Below are 12,323 nucleotides of genomic sequence, written 5' to 3' on the forward strand. Positions count from 1 at the left end.
CTACACCCCTAGCCCTATTTTTAAGTCTTTATTTTGAAATAGGGTCTCAATGAGTTGCAAAGGGCCTTACTAAGAGGGAGCTGAGGCTGTTCCTGAAAAGTGATCCTTTGGTCTCAGCCTCCTGAATGCTGGGATTATAAGCATGCGCCAAAACATCTAGCTCCAGTTCAATTTTTAATTCTTTATTTTGAAACAGGGTCTCACTAAGTTGTAGAGGTCTCACTAAGTGGCTGAGGCTGGCCAAGAACCTGTAATCCTCCTGCCTTGCCTCCCAAGTACTGGGATTACAAGCATGCACCAACACACCTGGCTTTATTTTTTATTTTGAAAAAGGGTCTAAGTTGCAGAGGGCTTTACTAGGTAGCTAAGCCTGGCTGTGAACCCATGATCCTGTCTTAGCCTTCCAAGTACTGGGATTACAAGCGTGTGCCACCAAGCTAGGCTGTTTATTTTTAAAACAGGCTTTCATTAGGTTGACAAGAATCTCACTACTTACTGAGGCTACACTTATTCCTGTGATCCTCCTGTCTCAGCCTCCTAAATTCTGGGATTACAGGCATGTGCCACCATGCCCGGCTCTACATTAAGAATTGGAGATATTACACTGACACTGAAAATCACAAAAACACATAGGGTACGTGAATACACAAAAAACTATGTACATCCTCCTAAATGTTAAATCAAGTAAGAAGTAGCTGGCAATGCGAATGCCGTTAAAAGTTCAAAATCTAGCCGGGCGTGGTGGCGCACGCTTGTACTACCAGCACTTGGGGGGCCGAGGCAGGAAGATCCCGCAGTTTTGAAGCCAGACTCAGCTATTTAGTGAGACCCTGTTTCCAAATAATATAATATAAAAATAGGTCTGGGGGTGTGGCCCGGAGGTAGAAAGCCCCCAGTTCCATTCCCAGTACTACAAAAAGAAAAAGTTCAAAATCTAGAAAACTATGTTAACTGCCAGCACCATAGGTATTGCTGACTGGCAGCCGAGGAGGGGCGATGATGAATTACTGAATATGAGATAGTACCTGTTGGAAGGAATCCTCAAACAACGTTTTTCTTGTTACTGTAATCTTTATGTGCTGTGGCATGGCCAGTTGCTGAAATAGAAGAATGATTTAAGTCAACTCTCACCATTAATATATGCCTATCAAAAAACCAAAAGAGAAAACAAACTTTTACTTAATTTTTCTTTCATAGACGATGAATATGAATTTAGATTCAGTAATGTTTGTGAACATTCATGCTGATTACAGATTTCTTTTTTGGGGGGGTGCTGGAGATTCAACCAAGTAGCATTTTACCTCAGAGCTATACCTCTAGCCCTATTTTATATTTTAATTTGAAGCAGGGTCTTACTAAGTTGCTGAGGGCCTAAGTTACTGATGTCATCCTTGAATCTGCAATTCTCCTCTCTCGGCTTCTCAAATACTGGGATTATAAGCATGTATCACCATGTCCAACTTATGAATTCTTTTTATATTAGATTATTTTTTGGGGGTGGGGGAGAAGGTGGTACTAGTGATTGTACCCAGGGGCATTCTATCTCTGAGCTCTCAGCCCTTTTTAAAATTTTTTTTTTTTGAAACAGGGTCTCACTGTTAGGTTGCTACAGCCCCTGCCCTATTTTTTATTCTTTATTTTGAAACCGGGTCTCACTGAGTTGCAGAGGCCTCACTAAGTAGCTGAGGCTGTCCGCGAACCGCGATCCTCCAGATCTCAGCCTCCCGAATGCTGGGATTACAAGCGTGCGCCACCACGCCCGGCTTGTTGGGGCTAGTCTTGAACCTGTGATTCTCCTGACTCAGCCTCCCAAGAACTGGGATTACACACGTGTGCCACCTCCAACCTACACCTCTAGCCCTATTTTTTAGTCTATTTATTTATTTATTTATTTATTTATTTATTTATTTATTTATTTTTGGTGGTACTGGGGTTCCTGGAAGCCCTTCTACCTCTGGGCTACACTCCCAGACCTATTTTTACATTTTTATTTGGAAACAGGGTCTCCTAAGCCAGCGCGCATGGCTGGCTTTGAACCTGCGCGATCCTCCTGTCTCTGCCTCTCAAGCGCGGGGATTATAAGCGTGCGTCACCATGCCTGGCTAGTCTTTTTATTTTTGAAACAGGGTCTTAATGAGCTGCAAAGGGCCTCACTAATTAGCTGAGGCTGGTCGTGAATCGTGATCCTCCAATCTCCGCCTCCCGAATGCTGGGATTAGAAGCGTGTGCCACCATGCCCGGCCTCATGAAATCTTAATTCAAGTAATGTTTTTGGACATCAAAAGTAGTTTATCAGTCAGGTGTGGTGACAAATGCTTGTAATCCTAGTACATGGGAGCCTCAGACAGGTGGATCATAGGTTTGTGGCCAGCCTCAGCTGCTTAGTGAGGCTCTCCGCAACTTAGTGAGACCCTGATTCAAAATAAAAGACAAAAGATAGGGCTGGGGGTATAGCTCAGAGGTAGAATGCCCCTGGGTTCAATCCTTAGTACCAAAAAAAGAAAAAAAACAAGAAAGAAATAGGGTTTTGCTAAATTGCTGAGGCAGGCCTTGAAGCTCCCTGTTTCAACCTCCCAAGTATAGGGATCACATGTATGGGTGCATCACCTCACCCAGTTCTGGTTACAATCTATACATCAGAAAATGGTTATGTTTGATGATTCAAGTAGTTTGAAAGTAATGGATACTGCGGGAAAAGTGACAATTCAAAAACAATTTTTCTTTATTTTGAAACCGGGTCTCACTGAGTTGCAGAGGGCCTCAGTAAGTAGCGGAGGCTGTTCCCGAACCGTGATCCTCTGGTCTCAGCCTCCCAAATGTTGGGATTACAAGCGCGCCACGCCCGGCCAATTTTTAACTTAAAGTTTCAAGCTTAATCTTCTGAACAGAAGCCTCAAATTATCTAATTGATAAGATAAATATATTTCTTTGTCCTAAAAATAGGAAAAGGAGGTTCCAGTGCTTCCCATTTTGTCTGTTTTTCTATGTGTTAATTATTTCCACAACTGCTGTGTAATATAAGCAACTTAACAAAAGAAAGGGAATACAGAGATACTAACCTGACACCAGAACCGGAAATACTGAACCTTTGCTTTGAAGTCCCGAACATAGGCTATCTGGGGTCCATTGTCCCTGAGGAAGAACAAAGGTTAACATGACATATATAGTTGTTTATAAAAGATAATATTGGAGGATATCAAACACCCTTTAGTTCTTAGCAGTCAAGTTAAAAACTATTCAGTACAGCACATTCCAAACATAACTATGCTTTATTGTTGGTTAAATGTTTGCCCAGGAGCATTTTGAAGGGGAAAAAAAAATTGATATTGTTGAAGTCACTGTTGTGGGATTTTCTGTTATAAAGGGCCAAATCAAATAAGACTATGTAAGGGAGATCTATCTGAAAATATTGGCTGTGCTTTGTCCTTAAATGAACTCTCTGCAGTCATCTAGGCAGAAAGTTACCTAGGTTAGGTAAAGGCCACGTTTCTCAGGTTTTCATGTGAATTTAGGTCTGGTTAGTGAGCTTTAAGTGGAAGCGCTACTGAGACATGCAGGAAGGTTCCTTTTAAAGAGGTCAGAGACAGCTAAAAGGGGTTTTCTATTTTTGCTTTTTCCCCATTCCAATTTGTCCTTCCTTTGTATACCAGTGTAGAGTATAATTTTGACAGTCTCAGCAGCTATCACACACCAGTGAAGATGGACACATACTCTGGGATGATAGAAGAGAACGAAACCTAGAGCCAGGCGTGGTGGTGCACGCTTGTGACCCCAGCACTTGGGAAGCTGAGACAGAAGGACCGCGGTTCACAGCCAGCCTCAGCTACTTAGGCCCTTTGCAACTCAGTGAGACTATGTTTCAAAATAAAGAAAAAGAAGAAAGAAAAAGAAAAAGAAACCTACCCTGAGACTACTACTTTTTTTTTTTTTGGTGGGGGGAGATACTGGCGATTGAATCCAGGGGCATTCTACCTTTGAGCTACATCTCAGGCCCTATTTCATTTTTTATTTTGAAACAAGAGTCTCGCTGGGTTTCTGAGAGTATTGCTAAATTGCTGAGGCTGGCTTTGAACCTTCCATCTTCCTGTATGTATGTATGTATGTATGTATGTATGTATGTATGTATATATATTTTGTGGTACTGGGGATTGAGCCCAGGGGCATTCTACTTCTGAGCACCATCCTCAATTCGATTTTTTATTCTTTATTTTGAAACAGGGTCTCACTAAATTGCAGAGGGCTTCACAAGTTGCTGAGGCTGTCCGCAAACTTACGATCCTCCTGTCTCAGCCTCCCAGGTGCTGGTATTACAAGCATGCGCCACCATGGCCAGCTATTTATTTGTGTGTGTGTGTGTGTGTGTGTGTGTGTGTGTGTGTGTGTGTGTGTCAGTCACTAGGAAGTAGACACAGAAGCATTCTACCTCTGAGCTACATCTCTAGCCCCATTTCATTTTCTTAAAATCTTGAAATAGGTTTACGTTGAAACACTAAGTTGCAGGAGGCCTCACTAAGTTCCTGAGGCTGGCCATGAACCTGGGATCCTCTAGGCTCATCCTCCCAAATACTTGGATTACAAGCATTGCCACCAAGCCGGGCCAACTTTTATTTTTATATTTTGAAACAGAGTCTCACTAATTTGCTGAGGCTATGCTTGAACCTGTAGTTTCCTGTCTCCATCTTAGGGTGTCGTAAGAGTATAAGTACTGGATTACAAGTGTATACCACTAGCCTGGCCCTTCACTGTTCTTAATTTCATTTTCTAAATGTTGAATATATTTTGATATAGAAATACAAATGAATTTTTGTTTGTTTGTTCTAGGGGTTGAACTCAGGGGCATTCTACCTCTAAGCTATACTCAAACCCTTTTTAAATTTTTGCTATTTTGAAACAGGGTCTTGGTAAGTTGCTGAGACTAGCTTCAACCTGCAATCTTCCTATCTAAGCCTTCCAAGTACGTGCCATCACACCCTGCTTAACGGATTTTGTGTAATGACTTTGTATCCTGGAACACTGTTAATTTCACTTACAAGATATAGTAGTTTTTTTTCTATACTCCTTAGCATTTTATGTATATATATAAAATAATATCTTTTGTGAGAAATGAAGACAGTTTTACATCTTCCTTTTCAATCTTTATCTTTTATTTCTCTGGCTAGAACTACCAATACAATGCTGAATGGCAGCAGTAACAGTAAACATCCTTGTCTTATTCTTCATCATTTGGAGTATCTTCACCATTAAGTGTGATGTTGCTGGTAGTTCTTTTGTAAATATCTTTTTATGGCTAAGAAAGTTTCCAAGGTAGCTAAGAGTTTATCATAAACTTGTTTTGGATTTTGTCAGAATCTCTTCCTGAAAGCCGGGTGTGTTGGCGCATGCTTGGAATCCCAGCACTGGGATCACAGTTCGAGGACAGCTTCAGCTACCTAGTGAGGCCCTTTGCCACTCAGTGAAACCCTGTGTCATTTCAAAATAAAGAACAAAAAATAGGGCTGGGAGTGTAGCTCATAGGAAGAATGCCCCTGGGTTCCATCCCAGTACTGCAAAAAAATAATTAAATAAAAATCCAAACGTTCATAGATGAAAAGGCACTATCCAATCTAAAAAGGCTGTCCTGGGAGCTTTAAATCACAGACTGGGTACAGCCATGTGTGGCCCAGTGAAATTTCAGTCATCAGGGGTCCACATGGATGGCAACGGTCTCATAACAGTGTAAAGGAACTGAAAACCTCCCATTGCCTAGGGTTGTTGTAGCCATCGTAACAGCACAGCACAATATATTACTCAAATGTCTGTGGTGCTGCTGGTGTAAAGCAAACCTACTCTACTGCCAGTCATAGAAAGGTATAGCACACACAATTATTAAAGTGTATAATATGTGGTGGTTATAATAGAGACTGTTACTGGCTTATGTATGACACTACTATTTTAGTACACTTTAGAGTGTACTCCTACTTACGTAAAAACAAAGCTTACTGTAAAATGGTATGCCACATTATGCTGGCAGCAGCCTTACACATCTTGTGTTTACTGCCTCTTGATTGGATAATTTTCTCCTGTGCTTGATTTTAAATTGGTGCTTTGATCATCATGGTGGTGCCAGGAGCAACAGACTGTGTCAGCTAGGCTAGGCGTGTATACCATATAGCCTAGGTGTATACTAGGTGTATTGTAGACTAAGCCATGTAAGTTTGTGTATGTAAAATCTATGATGTTTGTGCAATGATACATTTCTCTGACTATATCCTCAAGTGAATATTCCTTAAGTGAATCATAATTATATATAGATATTTGTGGCCAGCCTCAGCTATTTAGTGAGGTCCTCCACAACTTAGTGAGACTCTTTCAAAATAAATGCTGGGCGTGGTGGCGCACACTTGTGTAATCCCCGCGCTTGGGAGACGGAGACAGGAGGATTGCACAGGTTCGAAGCCAGCCTTGCTTGCTTAAGAGACCCTGTTTCCAAAAAACTATATAAAATAGGTCTGGAAGTGTAGCCCGGAGGTAGAAGGGTTTCCAGGAACCCCAGTACCACTACCACCAAAAAAAAAAAAAAAAAAAAAAAAAAAGAATAAAAAATAGGGCTGGGGGTGTAGCTCAGAGGTAGAATGCCCCTGGGTTCCATCCCTAGCACCACAAAAAATAAATAAATAAAAATAAATAAAAAGAAAGAAAAGAAAAAAGTATGGCAGAGGACTTGGTGCACAGAGACCTATTTGGTAAGTCAATTCAAGAAGAGTAAACCAAGCCGGGCGTGGTGGCGCACGCTTGTAATCCCAGCATTCAGGAGGCTGAGACCGGAGGATCGCAGTTCGCGGACAGCCTCAGCTACTTAGTGAGGCCCTCTGCAACTCAGTGAGACCCGGTTTCAAAATAAAGAATAAAAAATAGGGCAGGGGCTATAGCTCGGAGGTATAATGCCCCTGGGTTACATCCCCAGAACCGCAAAAAAAAAAAAAAAAAAAAAAAGTAAGTCAGATGTAGTGATTCACACCTGTCATCTCCGCTACTTGGGAGGCTGATGTAGGAAGATCTCAAGTTTGAGGCCACACTAGGCAACTTAGCAGTATCTTGTCTCAAAATAAAATTAAACACTACACTGAAGATATAGCTCAGTGGTAGAGTGTTCATGGGTGCAATCTCTAGTAATGGAATAGAAAAGAATGGAAGGAAGGAAAGAGAAAATAGAGTAAGATTCTATTCCTTGATAATTCAGATATTTTTATCAAAATCTGAGACATCAGTTTTACTTTTAATCCACAACATAACGAAAACTTACAGGGCAGATTTTCCTGTGCGGGGATCTATATAGGTGGTGGTTCTTCTGTTGTGGTCGACAAAATATGGAATTCCATCCACTGTGAATCTCATTTCCCAGCCTTCAGGTAAGGGCTTTTCATTTAATTGACTATAAAACAGAAAAAATAGAAACAAAAAAGTTTTTTTTTTTTTTTAAAGAGTTACTTGTTAGCTAAGTACAAAAACTAAAAATACCCATAGATATAAAATAATGTAATATAAAATCTTTCAGAAGCTGAGCGTGGTGGCACACGCTTGTAATCCCTGCGCTTGGGAGGCTGAGACAGGAGGATCACGCAGGTTCGAAACCAGCCTCAGCTGGTTTAAGAGCCCCTGTCTCCAAATAAAATATAAAATAGGTCTGGGAGTGTAGCCTGGAGGTAGAAGGCCTCTGGGTTCCATCCCTAGTACCACAAAAAACAAAACAAAACAAAACTTTCAGAAAACCATTTAGCCCAAGATTTTCAGTTGTGTACTAGGACATCTCTATCTGGACAGCCTACAAAACATAAAACTCATCATTAAAATACATTAAAAACCTATGGCTTATGATTCCTCAACGACCTAATAACCCACCTTAAGCATCTCACGGTAACAAAGCTCTGCTCATTCTGCCTTGAAAGTCTTTACATTCATCCCTGTTTTCAATCTCCAACACCTCACTTGGGATTTATTTCCCTCTCTTGTAAACTTTCTCAACATCTGCCTAAATGTTTTCCTGCTCTGAGTTACTACTCTGGTCCTACTCTCATACTGATATTGCTAACATAGTATCTTTCTATAATGGAAATCTCATCAAATTAACTTTCCCTTTGAAATGCTACTATTGTTCTACCATTACATTAACATCTACACTCCTCTGTCTGGTGTTCACTCGCCTCTACTCCCTGGCCTCAATGTTCCTTTTTGGATTTATCTCTGTAGCCAAACCTTCCATTCCTTCTATCAATCCTGTGACTTCATGGCATATGCCTCTTCATCATGTCCCTAATCAAGACATAATCTGTCTCACCTCTAAGTGAAGCCTTTGACCCAAATCACTTTTCTGTTAAAGCAACTCAAAGTTCGTTATAAAATATTCCTACTCATTTAGTTAATACTTATCTTTATATCTTGAAAACTCTGTGATCCTGGGCAAGCTACTCAAACTCAATTTAATTTTCTTTTTTGGGTGGTACTGGGGATTGGCCCAAGGGGCAATCTACCTCCAAGCTACATCCCAAACCCTATATTTTATTCTTTATTTTGAAACAGGGTCTCACCAAGTTTTGGAGGGACTCATTAAGTAGCTGAGGCTGGCCAAGACCTATGATCCTCCTGTGTCTGCCTCACAAGTACTGGGATTACAAGTGTGAGCCATCACACCAGCTCAAATTCATTTTCTTCATCCATAAAATGGAGATAACCATGTATATGATGCCAGGCGTGGTGGCACACACCTATAATCCGAGTGCTGGGGGGGGCTGAGATATGAGGATCAGGGTTCGAGTCCAGCCTTGGCAACTAAGTAAGGCCCTCGGGAACTTAGTGAGATCCTGTTTCAAAATCAAAAAGTAAATAGAGGGCCGGGCATGGCGGCACACGCTTGTAATCCCCGTGCTTGGGAGGCAGAGACAGGAGGATCACACAGGTTCGAAGCCAGCCGTGCGCGCTGGCTTAGGAGATCCTGTTTCCAAATAAAAATGTAAAATTAGGTCTGGGAGTGTAGTCCGGAGGTAGAAGGGCTTCCAGGAACCCCAGCACCACCAAAAAAAAAAAAAAAAAAAAAAAAAAAAGTAAATAGAGCAGCCAGGCGTGGTGGCGCACACTTGTAATCCCAGTACTTGGGAGGCTGAGACAGGATTGTAGGTTCATGGCCAGCCTCAGCTCCTTAGAGGGCAGGCATTCTGCTACTTAGTGAGACCCTGTTTCAAAATAAAGAATAAAAAATAGGGCTAGGTGTGTAGCTTGGAGGTAGAGTGCTCCTGGGTTTCATCCCCATATGGAAAAAAAAATGTAAGTAGAGCTGGGGGTATAGCTCCTGGGTTCAATTCACAGTACCAAAGCAAACAAACAAACAAACAAACAAATAAACAACAACAAAAAAAGAGAGTACAAATACACTAGTAACTAAAAGTTCTTACCCTTGACTTCTGGGGTCTTCCCATTGTGTGATTCGAGTGTTGTGGTTGACAAAGTATACTCTGCCGTTGGTGTCAGTTCTCTTCTCTTTATTATACAAATAAAAAAAAATAGCAAAGTATTAATTTGGCATTGTCTTTTCCCTCAAACTCAACAGAATTTCTCCATCTCACTGCATTATTAATTTTATGGTTTCTACATCACATCTTTAAAAGGGCTGGAGTTAGAGCCAGGCAAGGTAGTGCACACTTGTAATCCTAGTACTTGGGAGGCTGAGACAGGAAGATCATGGGTTCATGGCCAGCTTCAGGTACTTAGTAAGACCGTGTTTCAAAAATAAACAAGGCACAAGGTATAGCTCAGAGGTAGAATGCCCCTGGATTCAAGTCCCAGTAACACACACACACACACACACACACACACACACACACACACACACACAAAATTATATCCAGAAACTAAAGACTTAATTCACAATGTCCTGCCCATAGAATCTTTCAGCTCAGTCAAACTTATAGCAACTAAGTAAGTCCTTTAGCTTTTTGTATGTAACTTCATTACACTGTACTTTTTTTGTGGGACTAAGAATTGAACCCAGGATCTCCACTAAGCATGTGTTCTACCACAGAGCTATTCCTCCAGCTCCCAAACAATTTCTTTTTATTTTTTTGCAGGTCTTAGGGTGGAACCCAGAGGCATTTGACCTCCAAGCTACACCCCCCTGCCCTATTTTTTATTCTTTATTTTGACACAGGGTCTCACTGAGTTGCAGGGGCCTCACTAAGTAGCTGAGGCTGTCCATGAACCACAATCTTTCAGTCTCAGCCTCCCGAATGCTGGGATTACAAGCGTGCACCACCACGCCCGGCCCCAAACAATTTATTTTTATTTTTTGGTGGTACCAGGGTTCCTGGAAGCCCTTCTATGTCCGGGCTACACTCCCAGACCTATTTTTATATTTTTACTTGGAAACAGGGTCTCTTAAGCCAGAGAAGCTGGCTCCGAATCAATGCGATCCTCCTGTCTCGCCTCCCAAGCGCAGGGATTACAAGCGTGCACCACCATGCCCGGCCCAAACAATTTTTATAACAAAAATATAGTACCCTGAATGCACAGTTGAGCATATATTCATCTTTTATCTGACATGAAAATTCAGATTCCAGGGCCAGAATTTTTTTTTTCTTTTAGAAACTAACATGAGGCAAAATAAAAGTTAATAACAAGCTGGGCATGGTGACACACACTTGCAATTCCAGTACTTAGAAGGCTGAGACAGGAGGATCAAAGGTTTGCAGCCAGCCTTAGCTACTTAACAAGGCTTTCAGCAATGCAGAGACCCTGTTTCAAAATAAAAAATAAAAAGGGCTGGGGGTGTTACTCAAAGGTGGAATGCCATGGGTTCAATCCCAAGTTCTCCAGTAGCGCGCGCACACACACACACACACACACACACACACACACACACACACACACACCAAGAGAGTGACTAAGTTGGATTTAAATATACCTATACTGTCCAAGAATGATGCTGTCAATCTCAGAAAGAAAACAGAGTATAAGCTGGGATTCAATTTCCTGAGAAAATACTGAAGATTTCTTAATACTACTCATGCTGTCGCTTGTTCCAAAATGGCATATACCCCAAAGGCAGAAAGTCATAAAGCAATGCTCAGTCAGAGTGGCAGAATAATTATGAACTCACTTAAGAGGTAAAACAGCAAAGCAAGAAGCTGATAACCCAGATAAGCTGGGTCATTAGAGGCAGCATTCCCCCCCCCCTTTTTTTTTGGTCATGGGGATTAAACCCAGGGTCATTTTACCTCTGACCCACATCCCAAGCCATTTTTAATTTTTTGTTCTTAAACAGGTCTCCCAAAATTGCTGAGACTACAATCCTCTTGTTTCATTTTCCCATACTACTATGCCCAGCTTTATTATTTATTTATGGTACTGAGGATTGAACGCAGGGGCATTCTAGTGCTGAGCTACACCCCCAGCCCTATCTTTTATTCTTTATTTTGAAAAAAAAAATCTCACTAAGTTGCGGAGGGCCAAAGTAGCTGAGACTGGCTGCAAACCGCAATCCTCCTGCCTCAACCTCCCAAGTATTGGAATTACAAGCATATACCACTACACCCAGTTTATTTTTTATTTATTTTTATGGTACTGGGATGGAACCCAGAGGCATTTTTACCTCCAAGCTACACCACCATCCCTAGTTTTTAGTCTTTTTATTTTTTGAAACAGAGTCTCATAGAGTTGCAGAGGGCCTTGCTAAGTAGCTGAGGCTGTCCAGGAACCGTGATCCTCTGATCTCTGCCTCCAGAATGCTGGGATTACAAGTGTGCGCCACCATGCCCAGCATTATTTTTTATTTTGAAACACAGTCTCAGCTAGGTTTTAATAACAAAGTACCCAACTGAGTGCACTAAATGTACTCAATAAACTACTCATGTGCTCCAGGGTATAGCAGAAAAAGTCACTACTTTTCCTTACTCTCCTTGTATTGGGGTGTGTGTGTGTGTGTGTGTGTGTGTGTGTGTGTGTACACATGCACATGATCCTGGGGATTTAACTCAGGCATTCTACTTGGAATCTACAATCCCACAAAACAGGGTTTTACAAGTCAGGTGTGGTGGCGCATGCTTGTAATCCCAGCACTTCATAGGTGAAGACAGGAGGGTTGCGCAGGTTCAAAGCCAGCCTTGCTGGCTTAAGAGACCCTGTTTCCAAATAATATAAAAATAGGTCTGGGAGTGTAGCCCAGAGGTAGAAGGGTTTCCAGGAACCCAATACCACCAAAAACAAAACAAAACAGGGTTTTGCTAGGTTGCTGACAGTCCCACTAAGTTGCTGAACTTGTGATCTTCTTTTAACCTCCCAAGTATTGGGTTACAAGT

At 41.6% G+C, this 12,323-nt stretch overlaps 1 protein-coding gene across 1 annotated transcript in view; it reads right to left on the reverse strand.

Moving 5' to 3' along the window:
* Positions 1-12,323, reverse strand: part of ITCH (itchy E3 ubiquitin protein ligase) — a gene marked incomplete at its 3' end in the record, with an annotated part of 83,206 nt that overhangs the window by 21,833 nt on the left and 49,050 nt on the right. Inside the window, exons 11-14 of the mRNA XM_080716311.1 lie at positions 9,426-9,510; positions 7,283-7,411; positions 3,060-3,132; positions 1,026-1,097 (exon numbers count right to left, since the gene is read on the reverse strand). Of these exons, the coding sequence (XP_080572437.1) occupies positions 1,026-1,097; positions 3,060-3,132; positions 7,283-7,411; positions 9,426-9,510 (359 nt within the window). The remainder of the gene's footprint in view (positions 1-1,025; positions 1,098-3,059; positions 3,133-7,282; positions 7,412-9,425; positions 9,511-12,323) is intronic.

The sequence above is a fragment of the Muscardinus avellanarius genome, assembly GCF_963383645.1.
Source record: "Muscardinus avellanarius genome assembly, chromosome: 19".
In the NCBI taxonomy this organism is placed as follows: Eukaryota; Metazoa; Chordata; class Mammalia; order Rodentia; family Gliridae; genus Muscardinus; species Muscardinus avellanarius.